The sequence below is a fragment of the Plecotus auritus genome (assembly GCF_963455305.1).
Source record: "Plecotus auritus genome assembly, chromosome: 2".
Classification (NCBI taxonomy): domain Eukaryota; kingdom Metazoa; phylum Chordata; class Mammalia; order Chiroptera; family Vespertilionidae; genus Plecotus; species Plecotus auritus.
In genome coordinates this window covers 217,340,718-217,354,895 of record NC_137771.1, presented here as the reverse complement: position 1 = coordinate 217,354,895, position 14,178 = coordinate 217,340,718, and the positions used below count along the sequence as shown (strand labels likewise).

Genomic DNA, 14,178 nt, shown 5'->3' with positions numbered 1-14,178 from the left:
TGAATAGATCCGGCTGTGTCCCATAAAACATTACTTAGAAAGAGACCAGCAGGCCAATCTCTGGTTTAATAAAGCTGCTACTTTGGAGCCCAGGATGTGCTGGTGATGAGTTCGGTGTTTTAAGGGACACCAGCAAAGTAAACCAAATACCCTGTTTTAATAACGTGACAGTTTCATTGGTGCCATGAGACTCAAGTATGTGACAGAATTAAATAACAATATAAAGTAAAATATACACGGGAAGGGAAAGCTTGCTGTGGAAGGCTGGAATAAAATGAAACTGGCTTCATCCTTTAAGACCTCCACAGAGGTTAACCGTTCCATCTGGCTTTTCCTACTGCAGTTTCTAGGGAAAGTGGACAATATTGAGGATTTTGACTTTTTGAACTCATCTGTTGAGTGTTGAGCAACCGTGACAGGTCACCCCTTTATGATCTGCCATAATGAAGTTGAAAATTGCTTCCAAAAAATTGATGAAAAAAAGCAATAGCCGAGGGTTAAGAAAGTCTAGATGCCAGTTATTATCACTATGGTTTCATATATACATTTTAGATTCAGACTTGAGGGTTCTTTTCCATTTTGGTGCACTGTGTTAAGTAGGGTGTCGATATTAATAAAAATAACACCAGCATTCATCCTTCCACGCTCCTTTCACATAGTTGACAAAATTCCCACATCAGTCCGTGTCCATAAGGCATAAAAAAGAAATGTAGCTTGGCTAGAGTAGAGTAAACACGGCATAGATTACATTTTTATTATCTTATGTCCACATGATGCATTGATGGTCTGCCAACCATGATCGCACAGACTATAAAATACTGATACAAAGGCATATCGGGGAAAGTGCCTTTGTTCTTTTTTTTTGTTGTTCTTTTTTTTGAGAGTGTCCACCACATTTAAGGATCACAAACTATTTTCATGTTATAAATGCTTCCTCCAACTCGGACTGGGAGTGGGAGGCGGCAATAGATATTTGAGTTCCACGTGCATTGGGGATTTCAGCTGTTTTGGAATTAGAGAAATGGAGCCCTTTTTTAGAAAAAGAAAGTTGAGGTGGCAGTCTGCAAAGCTCTGCCGTGCTTTCAGATTACATTTTCACCTAAAATCGTTCTCTCCAGGTTTACATTTTACCTCTATATAAATTATCCCCATTGCCCCCTCTCAGATAAATCACAGCCATTTCAAGTGACAGTATTGCTAGCTCTGTATAAAATAGCATTTTCCGTGATAAGGCAATGACTTATATGGGTCTTAATTCACTTTCATTTTCTATTGTCAGTGCTATCGAGGTAATACATTGCCTCTCTGCCAGCAAAAGGAAACTAATCAAATTTTCCTGCTAGCGTCTAATGTTAGTATATTGACTAGATGCCATTTATGGGCCTCTGTTTAAGGGAAACATTCGCCGTGTGGCCTGGTGTGGGTGGTCTCAGTTGTTAACAGCTTAAAGGTGGGCTTATTCCTCTTTTTGCATCCTGAGCCCATTATGACTATACATCTATGTGTCACCCTAGAGACTGAGCAAACACACAAATATCAGAATGATTGAGGCAACTTTTCATGATGTTGCTAGTTTTGGACTCCACGTTCTTGCTGCCTTGAGTCTGAATATGAAATGAAGTACAATGCAGTGATTACAAAATCAGAACTAAAATGAGTATTTGAGTGGTTGAGCATCGACCTATGAACCAGAAGGTCTCCGTTCAGTTCCCTGTCAGGGCACATGCCGGGGTTTCGGGCTTGATCCCCAGTAGGGGGCGTGCAGGAGGCAGCCGATGGATAATTCTCTCTCATCGTTGATGTTTCTCTTTCTCCCTATCTTTCCTCTCTGAAGTCAATACAAACATATTTCTAAAAAAAGAAAAATAAATTAATTACGTTAAATGAGTATATGGTCCGTGGAAACTGAAATTCGACGGTGTGTCTGACACAGAGGCCCAGCAAATGGACAAGGAGGGTGATCCCTGCTGCGTTCTGCAGACGCCCGTGTTCACCTTGTTTTGGAGTAACCTCCCTTATAATTAAAGCTTTCTCAGGGGAGACTCAGGAACGGAAATGTTTCCTTGGCATTTATGTCCCCAGTGATGACAGTGTATTTTGTGACGGGAACATTGGGTACAGTGCCAGGGTTCATTAATAAAATGAAAGCAAACCTGCTCCTCCTCAGCCGCCCCCCCCCCCCCGCTCCCCCCAATAGCTCTGCAGGTCCTCAGGGGAGATTGCAGTGGGAGGTGGCAGTGTGGTGCCAAGCCTTGGTGCATCGTTTGTAAAACTGAAATGAACCCTCACACACAGGTGAAAACAATATCTCCCTTAGCATCTGGTTACCTATGGTTTCAGGTAACAGTGCTGTGTGGTGAGAGAAGTGAATCCGATCCTTCTCATCGGTGTGTGTTGTGGGGAGGAGGGGAGGGACCTGCAGTGAGTCACTCACCACCTCACCTCCCTGCCACTTTTCCAAGCCACCCTCCTCTTTGTCCTTTACTCCTGCTGCTTGGTCCTTAGCAGAATGGTCCTTTAAATATGTTTTTTTGTTTTGTTTTGTTTTTGAGAGAGAGAGGAAGAGAGAGGGAGGGATGGAAACATCAATGAGACATCAATCCAATCGGCTGCCTCCTGCACGCCCCCTACTGGGGATCAAGCCCACAATCAGGCATGTGCCCTGACCAGGAATCAAACTGGGGACCTCTTGGTTCCTGGGTCGATGCTCAACCGCTGAGCCATACCGACTGGGCCAGAGTGATCCTTTAAAGCACATTATATCACATTTTCCCTCCTTGAAACAGCCCATGTTGGCTCTTGTCCCCCATTTCTCTTCTGCCTCTCTCCCTACTCTCTCCCTAGCACGTGCCACACTGACCCCGCTGGTCCTGGAATTTTCCAGGCACTCTCACCTCTTAGGACCTTTGTGCTAGTTTCTTCACCTGCCTGTCCTGTTCCTGCAGCAGGTAACTGGAGGGTGGGGGTTTGGCTTCTTAATTTTCTTTTTCTCCATAATGCAAATCACATTTTCACAATGTGAATTACTATTTTTTGAGGTGGTTGTTTCTCTCACTGGAACATAATTCCACAAGGACAAGGGTCTTTGTTCATTGGTCTCTTCTATCTACCTGCCTCACTTAAAGTAGAAGCCATAATATTACTTGGAGGAATAACGGAATGAGCAAACGCTCTCAAGGCAGCATAGTCAACATCCTGGCTACTGTCTCAGCTTCTCAGATAACCTCCGACCTCCCAGGGTTGCAAAAAGAAAAAGGGTTGAGGCTTAGATCAAAAGCATTTCTCATTCAGAATTCCACTGAGGTTTGGAAGCTGACTGACCTTGGTGCAGTATTGTGCTGGGAGCTGGAACTGGTTTTCTGTTATGTATGGACACCCGTGCTCAAGGCGTGCACCCTGCCACATTCTGCCAGGCTGCTAAGAGACTAAGAAAATGGATATGAAAGTCATCTGGAAGTTAAAGTCACATGCATATGTGGTGGGAGTGCCGCTTAGCATTCGCAGCTAGACGTCTAAACCTAGAGCCAAACATGCTTAACACTGAGTTTCCAGTCTCGTTGTCTTTGGAAAGGTGACTCGACCCAGCAAGCTTGCTTGCAGAAGTTATGAATGAGCATGTTTGAGCAGGGGCCGGAGGCTGAAAGATTGTTCAGATTCAAGGTCTATGGGCTCTTTCACTTGCCCCCTGTCCCATAATCCTGCTGCTGAATGCTTGTTAGAGGACATTTACCAGGAAGCATATGGGGGGGTGGGGGGGAGAGACAGGGGGGGCAAGGGACAGCTGTCATAACAAAGCGTGTTTTGGGCCAATTCATGTTGTTCTTTAACCAAAACAAACCCTTCCCAGTGCCCTAAACATGTTGATGGATTAGCCCTTCACTACTCTAAATATTAACTTTAGAGCCTTTTCATGGTTTTCCTAACCCTAAAATCAGACTTATTCATGTGTGTTTGGGGATGTGAGCAGGTATGTTAAATGATAGTATTTCCCCTCTGTGCAATATATGTAGCAGGGTAATTTTTTCTTCTCCCCCCATGTTAAGTGAGAACATGTGTCGAGTGTCTGGCACAGTATTCACTAATGAATGGAGGCTTTATTATCTGGCCAACGTGGAAATCTGGCCCAAATCACAGTACCTAGGGAACCTCCGAGGGGTCTGAACAGTACCAACTGCTTTGTGGAAGTTTAAAAAGCAACACAAGAATAAAGCCCCCTAAAGCCAGTTTGTTTTCCCTTCCTACGTGGTTCAGGCGACCAAAGTGGCTGTGAAACACACACAGCTCCCGGTGCTCGGTGCCCTGGGAGACACAGGTGGTCCTGAGTCTCTCCCAAAGGAAGCGCCTTGAAAGGGTGGGGACATGAGGCGCCGGTGTTCCGGCTCCTGTCACCACCCGCGGTGTGCTGTCTCTGGTCCACCATGGACTTCACACGATGGCAGCCAGTCCTGGTATGACAGTGTCTTCTGGATGTAGGGATATTCGAGAAATAGAAGATGAGCTCTCTGCACAAACTCCTCCTTAAAATGTTCTCTCCTTCCTCCTCACCAGCTGCAGTGTAGTGGTAATGAAATACTAAATTCATTTTAAAATATCAAGAGGTGTCATCATTCTTCAGTCCTTGGCTGGAGAGGGATCTGGTCTGCTGGCTGCTGTGAATACAGAAACGCTTCGCTCACACTAGCTGAGAGGCATTGTTAGAATCAGTGGCTCACACGTTTGAATTAAGGATTAAAAGAGAGACTGCTTCCCTTTAAAGTCCTCAGCTGAAGGGACAGAGGTCATTAACAAGGATAGACTGGAAGAGACATATTTCTTGATCAAATGGAATAAATACAGAATGCAGTCTTTGTATTTATTTCCATGTGCTTAAAAAAAGGTTTAACACTTGAAATATTTGTAATCCTGTTCAATGTACTGCACATGCTCATTCTTTATAATTTTTTTTATTCTTGCTATTATAAAGTTGTATTTCAACTTACACAAGAGTTGGAGAACTTTTCTACTCATATGGTAACTATTATAATTCCACTTTTCCAAAGAGGGTGCCATGGTATGGTTGACACACAGCCTATGGCTATCCTAATCAGAGAATATGACTCCAAACATTTTTATTTATTCAAAATGTAAAATGTGACTTGCCTAATTTTGTCATTCTGCCAGATTGTAGTATGCCAAAAGAACTTAAACTTGTTCTCATTTGTGAAAGAGGAAAGGTCTTTTTGTGATTTCAAAAATGCATTTATTGACTTTTTGAGGGTTTTTTTTTTTAATAGTGTTTAAAATATTTTCTCACAAAAGATGGCTTGAAATCTAGCTATCTAAAATACACAGTAGGATTTACCTTTGCTTTGAGGTGCAATTATTCTAGAATGGGCTAATTTTGAGATGTCTTTGGGTTTTGTAGGAATCTTAATTGATGGATACCATTGTTTACTTTCAAGGTTACAAAAATTAATTTAGTAAAGCATAGGAATTTAGGACAACGTGTCTGTGTTAAACACAAACTATTTTGCTCTATGCCTGTTGTTTTGCAACGAATTTTAGACGTAATACTATAATCACAAAAGGGACAGTTTTCAAGATTTTCCTTCACCTGAGTCTCGGAAGGGGTGACACGCATCTTGCTGTGCTGGGAAGTGTCTCATGGTATTTTCTTCAACAGCATTAACATCGTGTGTGTGCTTCTGTACTAAACTCTTTGTTCTGGAATAATGGAAAATAAGGCTTTCTTTGAAATGATTGGACAGTCTGCTTCTCTTCTCAACCCTCCTTCCCTTCCATTTACAGTTCCTACAACCGCAGCCAGCACCCCTGACGCCGTTGACAAGTATCTGGAGACGCCCGGAGATGAGAATGAACACGCCCATTTCCAGAAAGCCAAAGAGAGGCTGGAGGCCAGGCACCGAGAGAGGATGTCCCAGGTAGTGTGACTCTTTCGTGCTCCAGCCTTACAATGCAGAGGAAATCTCGTCTTGCCTCTGCCTCAGGATCTCCACGGGGGCTCAGGGGCCAATAAATATCTAGGGGTGGGTCGGAGTCTTTAATTTAATCCAGATTCTTAAAGATTTAAAGTCTTAATTTTCAACATTTTCTATAAGGTATTGATTTGGAGGGGAGGCTTTTATCCTCCTGATCATTTCACCTAATAAAGATCCAGGTATAGTAAGTATCATAGGATTGTGCAAGCAGAAATTCAATATGTCTACTACATTCTGGATGGTCTTATTACTCGGTGTATATATATAATACCTGTAACCATCATGTTGTAAATTAAAATCCCTTAAAACATTCTTTAGTTAATGTTGAAGAATATTTTTGTATTAAATGCCTGATTATTATATCATTGAGCCAATCATTTCTTACAAAGCTCATTCATAAGACCATAAAAACTTAAAACTAAATTAAAGCATAATAACCATTTCATCTAGTCCCCTATGTATGTTTTTAAGATCCACATAGGTCATTAGTAGACTATAGTAGTCATGCCTTTTTATTTTCTGTCTTTTCCAATGATTTGATATCTGGGAGAGACTGCCCCTCCCAGGGCGAGCCAGTTCTTAGAGGTAGCAAATGACTGGCCTGCAAGCACATCTTTCCCGTGCAAACCAGCCACTCAAAATCCAAACTAGTCAATCGTAAGTCCACTTAGCCACTTTCCCCTGCCTCCCTCACTCCTTCCCTCCCAAACCACAATAAAGGTTTTTATCCATGTTTCCTTCTCACGCTCTCTGCCTCCGGACCGACTCCGGTGCTTCCCCATGTGCTACATTGAAAACTGAGCAAGAGGCTATCTTTTCACTTGTAGTCGTCTCCTGATGTGTTGGCCTCACCATATCTGAATCACCATAGAACCTACATTGTAAAACATAGAACTTCTAATGTATCTAGAAAGGCACAACACAATTCCTTTTTTTTAAGAGAGTGACCGCAATACTGAGCTACTTAGGAATAATAACATTGGGGACAGGGAGTGGGGCATGATCGCAGTACTTGGGCTCTGGAATACAATGCAGTTCTAGTTGTCGCCCTTAATGAAAACTCAAATGCGAGTGGAACCAGAAAGCTAGCTATACGGAAATAGTGATGTTTTATCTGAAACAGTTCTTTTGAAAAATGGGATCTTTCTTTAGGAAAGACACAAGGTGATAAGTAATCTCTGTTACAAAATCCAGGATGACTACGAGTCATACTTAAAGCCGCTGAGCTGATGTCCTTTAAAGTTAAACTCTCTCACTTCTTGTTTATGAAGATTTCAGGGGCTTTCCACGGCCCTCAAAATCCACATCTGGGACCAAAAAAAAAGAAAAATAACAAGAACAAATACTGACTGCTCAGCATGGCATTTCCAGTGCCTATTCTCACACCCCAACCCCCTGCTCCCCAACTCTAGACTTCCTACTTTTTTTTCCACCCCCAACTGCTACCATCATCGTATAGACAGCAGGAAATGCTGTTGGCTTCTGCTCTGCATGTGCTCATCTCATCTTGGCCTTCCCGTCGCTCTAACCCAGCCGTGGGCAAACTACGGCCCGCGGGCCGGATCCGGCCTGTTCGGCTGTTCTATCCGGCCGCGGAGCTGAAAGAGCGGAGGGTTCTCTTGCTCTCCCCTCCGCTCCTTTACTTTGAATTTATATTAGTTCACACAAACACTCCATCCATGCTTTTGTTCCGGCCCTCCGGTCCAGTTTAAGAACCCATTGTGGCCCTCGAGTCAAAAAGTTTGCCCACTCCTGCTAGGCACTGACTTTCTCTGAAAATGCCCTTCTACTGCTCCTCCCATTATAAGTCTCACCCATTCCTTACACCCCATGTAATCCTCACAACGGGACAAGCAGTCATTGCTCTTTTCATTCAGCTCGACAAATTTGATCGCCAATTTTATTAGTGATTATTTTATATACATACGTGTGACGTGTGTGTGTGTGTGTGTGTGTCTTATCTCTCTAGCTGGATTGTAAACTTTTAGTCCCTATAAGTTTATGTCACCTTACTAACCTCGCGTATCTTTTCTTGACCTCACTTAAATAGTCCTTATTTTTTTTAAAAAAAAAATACAAATCCTGAATTATTTTCCCCAATGTATCTTGATTATTTTGAGCCTATTAAGAGAACTGATTTCAAATGCTCCCCAAGTTTTAGATATTATCAATCTCTCCTGGAATATGAACTTAATTTTATTTCAGCACATCTACTTAACACACGGCTTAGTTTGTCCAAGTTTTAATAGATTTTCTTCATCTTTTAGCCATTAGCTATACCTGAGATAACGCAAGAGATGTTATCCTACAGCAGAGAATGCAGCCAGCCAGATCCAGCTGGTCACAGGAATGTGATATGCCTGAGATCAACATTTATCTTTGTGATCTGTGCCACTGAATTCTGGGGACTGTTTGGCTCTGAGCTTGCCTGCCTCTTAAATCTCTTCGTATTAGTTGTCATTTCTCTGCGTGAAACTGCCAGTATTTGAAGATCCATAAATCCAGATGATGCTAGAACTTTTGCCATGCAGTGGGAAATTGCTTCATAAGATTGGCCACAGCCACAAAGGCCAGATTCTGAACATTTCTAATTTTTAAAAATGTAGTTCTTTAAATTATTTTTTATTGTAGTTTCTGTTGTTTTCTTACAAATACAGAGGATTTGGGTTATTTTGGTATTTCAGTATTTTTGTTGTGGTTCATGATAACTCTAAATTTGTAGATTTCTGTTGCCATATGTTATGAATAGAATCTATCAACTATAAGATGCTGAATGGCTTATAAGTACTTTTATTACTTAGGAATTTATCAGTGTCAGTGTATTCTTGAAATGAAGGTCTTTAAAATGAAAGTTGATCTTTCTCTAAATGTATCATTATTTTTTTAAAATACATTTTATTGATATTTTACAGAGAGGAAGGGAGATGGATAGAGAGTTAGAAACATTGATGAGAGAGAAACATCGATCAGCTGCCTCCTGCACACCCCCTACTGGGGATGTGCCGGCAACCAAGGTACATGCCCTTGACCGGAATCGAACCTGGGACCGTTCAGTCCGCAGGCCGACGCTCTATCCACTGAGCCAAACCGGTTAGGGCTAAATGTATTATTTTTAAGATAAGCATCAACATCTAGGGATGGCCCTTCCTCATGTCACCAAATATAAATAAAATGAGCTCATCTACTAGAATTGCCATTTTAGAACGTTGCCTGTAGGGCCACAGGAGACAAAAGCATGGTACTTAGAGCCACACAGATCTTGGTTTATATCCTTCCTTTTCCTTTTTCCTGCATGACCTTAAGTGGGTAACTTAACCTGTTTCAAAAATAAGGGTGGCCATGCCTAATCTCACAGGCTGTTGTGAGGAATCAATTAAATGAGATAGATTTTGGAAAGCACTAAGTACTGGATCTGATATTTAGCAGGTCAGCAGTAATGCTGTCTCTTATCAGTGTAGCTCTGAGGAAGCCATTGTTCACAGGAAGATGTTGAGCCTGCTGTATGTGTTTATCTTTCAGTAGTAGACCTCGTGTGGTGTTATAGGTGAATTGTTTTATTTCCAAGGGTGTAGGATATACTTAAATTTCTCTGAAATTCAAAATTTTATTTCTCTAGAAATGCTTATTTTCAATTTATTAGCTAAATAAGTCTCCTTCATTATTTCATGATTTCTTTGCTCGAAATGAAAGTTCTGAATATACAAGGTGAGATTGCACAAATTTAATTTGGGAAATAAGTTTTTCACCTTCCAGTGAAACATTTGACTTCTCTCTCAAAGTAATTTTGAAGAATTCATGGTAGAATACCGCCACTGAGAACATTCCTGAAGCAGGAAATTGAAATATTTGCAATGCAAGGCTTATCTCATCCATAAAAGCAAAAGCAGTCTTCCCTAGCCCCTCCCCGCAGGTGACCTTCATTCATTCTTGGAGACACCAAAGTATCTGGGACAATATGTTTCTGTTCTTTTGTGTTCTGTTCTTTTTCATAGCAATGGATCATTTTCCCCAATTTTGCTGTGAGCTCTTTAGGTCATTTTTAATATGCTTGTCAAGTGTAGTAGAGCATACATCCCATTCTATTCTGTCCATAATTTCATGAAAACAACATGGGGGGGCATTTGTCTTGTATCTTATTCAACAGATTAACGCTAATACACAATAAGTATCTAATTAAAAACTCACTTGGTGATTTGATGTGGTGTTATCTCGTAGTTATTTATTACAAGCCTCCCTTTTTTTGTGATCTTGAAGGTCATTGGAAAAAATGAATTCTTTAGGGATAAATACCTATAATTAAAGAAATCAAGTTGTCTCATGGTTTGGGAGTCCACCGAGTTTTCCAGTAAACATCTGTTAACAAGTCAGAATTTTGCTTTCTTGATCTTTCTGTTCTTCATTTTACCCAGCTCAAGTAGGAGTTGCACTTTAAAACAAAACAAAACAGCCCTAACCGGTTTGGCTCAGTGGATAGAGCATCGGCCTGCGGACTGAGGGGTCCCAGGTTCGATTCTGGTCGGGGGCATGTACCTTGGTTGCGGGCACATCCCCAGTGGGGGGTGTGCAGGAGGCAGCTGATCGATGTTTCTCTCTCATCGATGTTTCTAACTCTCTATCCCTCTCCCTTCCTCTCTGTAAAAAATCAATAAAATACATTTAAAAAAAAAAAAAAAAAAAACCAGAAACACCACGCTAATTGGCAGCAAGTAGTACACTTGAACAGCTGTAGGTGGTAAGAATCTGTTTTCTTCCAACAATATGCACAGCTGCAGACTTGTCCTGCGTTCAGATCAGTGAGTGAACTTGTCTCAGGGAAATCTTAGGTGAATATCAAGGATGAGGAGGAGACTTCATTTTTCTACAAAACTAATGAGCCTGGTCATTAAATTAGCATTACTTGCCAAGAATACTGTTTGCTGCATTCAGAACATTATAATATGTACTTTCTGAGAATTTCTAGAGGGATCTAGGGCTGTTTATAGTGTGGGTTGGCAAGCAAAGGGCCCTAATTACCCTGGGTTGGATCTCAGGGTTTCTGACAACAGACGTGTTTTTCCCGAAGTCTTTTCCTCCCTCCAATATGTACTATGTTTTGGGCACTGTGTTCACGGTATATCTACACATGCACAAAATGTTATATGTGCTTCCCCCACACCACATACTGTTTGAAATTTTGTAACTTGCTTTCCCAAAAGACTAAAACCAATGTGTTCAATTTAATGTTAGAAAGTGTTGTTCAGGAAATAGATGCCTTTTATGAATCATCGGCATTTGTGCACATCAAGAAAAAGGACCTTCAGCATTTTCTCGGGGAAAAGAAGAAAGACCTCCTTTGTTTCAAAGGGCCATATTGCTGCAATAAATTTGAATATTTATGATCACTGTACTAACAGGATAGATTTACATCTTAGTGGGAGGTCAAATATTACTGAGGTAAAACTGGAATATGATAATTATGTACAATGTCAAATATAGGAGAAAAACATAATCTCACTAAATCTGTATTTGAAAAAAGAACCGATTTTAAATTTAAATGTTTTCTTATTTTGGAGGTCATGAGAGAATGGGAGGAGGCAGAACATCAAGCAAAGAACTTACCTAAAGCTGATAAGAAAGCAGTTATCCAGGTAAAACCTGAGCCCATTTTCACAAGGGGTGCATGCCAGCAACCGCTCCCCGCCCCCCCCCCCCCCCCCCCCCCCCCCGATTCATGGAGTGCCTGCAAGTTTCCCATCGTCTGCTGGAACCTCATTTGTGATTGTTCATATTCTCATCAACTTGGATTATTGCTCATCATTGTCTAGTAATTGAGTTGCTTAAACTCTGCCTTACATTTGCTCCCAATTAGCTCAAGTTATAATTCATTTCCATAAAACTCACATTGTTATTTGCAGTCTGCTTTTTAATCAATAATATATCTTTTTGGTTGCCATAATCTTCTGCTGCTTCTTCCCCTGGCAAGAAACATGTAATTAGAATTTTTAACTGCAGCCCCTCTCAAAATTACCGTAAGTAAATGACAGATTATCACGGTCATTTCCTTAAAATAACTCTGACTAAGAGAGGAATATTTTTTTTAATATGCAATGTGATGTAGAGTTTCAAGAATACATAAACTTATCCTACATTTTGATTAGTCGAATCAGTCTTCAGGGGCCACATAAAATAATGACTTACAATGAGAAGTGTAAGTTGGGAATGATTATGAGATCTTTGAATGAAGTGAAATTTGATGTCCCTTTTAAACAACTCGAACTTGCTGCCCCGTGCAACTTGTGCAGTTCCCGACTGACACGTGCCTGTGTTTGGACGGCAGCACTTCCAGGAGAAAGTGGAGTCGCTGGAGCAGGAGGCCGCCAACGAGAGGCAGCAGTTGGTGGAGACGCACATGGCCAGAGTGGAAGCTATGCTGAACGACCGCCGCCGCCTGGCCCTGGAGAACTACATCACCGCGCTGCAGGCCGTCCCCCCTCGGGTAGGTCCCCCCTCGGGTAGGTCCCGCCTCACAGCAGGCAGAGGGCCCCCGGGCTCTGGGCTCTGGGCACGCAAGGCCACGAGAAAGAGATCTGGAGAAATGCCAGGAGCACCATTGTTTAGAGGTTTGCCCTGAGTTCGTTCATTCCATGTTGAAGGTTAAAGGGTCACAGGGCTGCTGCCTCCGCAGGGCTGTCAGCACCGCAGACACGTTTTCCCACGGAGGGGGCGGGCAGGCCTCCCGGGGACTCAGAGGGCAAGGCCTGACTTGAGTTGACATCCCAGGGATGCTGACCTCTCCCGGTAGAGATGCAATCTGGGAACCAGAAACCTAGCCCAGCCCCCTCATCAGATGTGATGTCACTGAGGTCAAGGAAAGTTGACATCTGGCCGAGTTACAAGATTTTTAGTGGAAGAAGAGAAACCAGAACTAGGATTTCCTGCTCAGAGCAGCACCCATATTCCCTACCAGGGGTCCTCAAACTATGGCCCGAGGGCCACATGCGGCCCGCAGAGGACATTTATCCAGCCCGCCGGGTGCCGCTGCCTGTCCTGCTTAGCAGCCGACTCGTCCCAGGCCCGCAGTGCGCATAGGAATTTGTTCATAGTTTTTTTTTAAACTATAGTCCAGCCCTCCAACGGTCTGAGGGACAGTGAACTGGCCCCCTGTTTAAAAAGTTTGAGGACCCCTGCGTCAGCATCAAGGAGCCTTATGCGTGGTTTTCAGTGATAAATGCCTATAATGAGGCTTACCAAGCAGTGCAAGTATAGATTTCCTCACTGAGGCTTTGTGGGAGAGGTTGCTTCGGGCGTAGGAATACTCTGTATGTGAGCATGTGTACACTAGGTCTACCCGTACTATCCATGGTGAAGTGAAGGATGCTGAAATCTCCAACTGGAATTGTGGGTGGGTCTGTTTTTCATGGATGCTGTCAGGTTTTGCTTTGTGTATTTTGAGGCTCTGTTTTTAGGTACATAAACGTTCAGGATTAGGTGTTCTTCCACCCCATTATTATTATCCAGCACCTTCTTTATCCCTAGAACTATGTTTTGCTCTGAAATTACTATGTCTAGTATTAATTAAGCTACACCAGCTTTGTTTTGATTAATGTTATAGTGTATCCTTCTTTCAGCCTTGTACTTTGTTTCACCTCTTTATCTTTACATTTGAAGTGCATTTCTTAGAGGCAGCATATAATTGGGTCTTGCCTTTTAATTAAAAACACCGTTTAATGAAGTTATAGGTACAGTTATGCCTAAATCTGTCATCTGGCTGTTTTTTATTTATCCTACCTGTTCTTTGTTTCCTATTTTTTTTTCTTTTTTGCCACCTTTTGGACTAATTGAATATTTTTTTTATAATTCTACTAGAGGCCCGGTGCATGAATTCATGCACTGGTGAGGTCCCTCGGCCTGGCCAGCAATCAAGGCCTATCTGTGGGCCAGCCAGCCAGGGGGAAGGACCGCTGGAGGTTGGCCAGCCAGCCCTCTGATCGGGGCCTATGGGGGCGCTGGCTGGTGGGGGTGGGAAAGGTATGCAGGAGGTTGGCTGGCTGGGGAGGGGGGGGGAGCGGAGCCCCATAGGGGGGCTGGCCGGCTGGGGGGTAGGGGCCATGGGAGGTTGGCCAGCCAGGAGGAGGGGCCACGGGAGGTTGGTCAGCCGGTTCCCCCTGATTGGGGCTGATCAGGGGGCCGGGTGGGGAAAGGGGCTGCCGGAGGTTGGCTG

At 42.8% G+C, this 14,178-nt stretch overlaps 1 protein-coding gene across 8 annotated transcripts in view; it reads left to right on the top strand.

The window, feature by feature from the left end:
* APP (amyloid beta precursor protein) overlaps positions 1-14,178 on the top strand; it is a 229,305-nt gene that overhangs the window by 143,129 nt on the left and 71,998 nt on the right. For all 8 annotated transcript variants that reach the window (XM_080657586.1, XM_080657587.1, XM_080657585.1 and 5 more), the window contains 3 exons: positions 5,788-5,921; positions 11,531-11,605; positions 12,295-12,453. In XM_080657586.1, the coding sequence (XP_080513712.1) occupies positions 5,788-5,921; positions 11,531-11,605; positions 12,295-12,453 (368 nt within the window). The remainder of the gene's footprint in view (positions 1-5,787; positions 5,922-11,530; positions 11,606-12,294; positions 12,454-14,178) is intronic.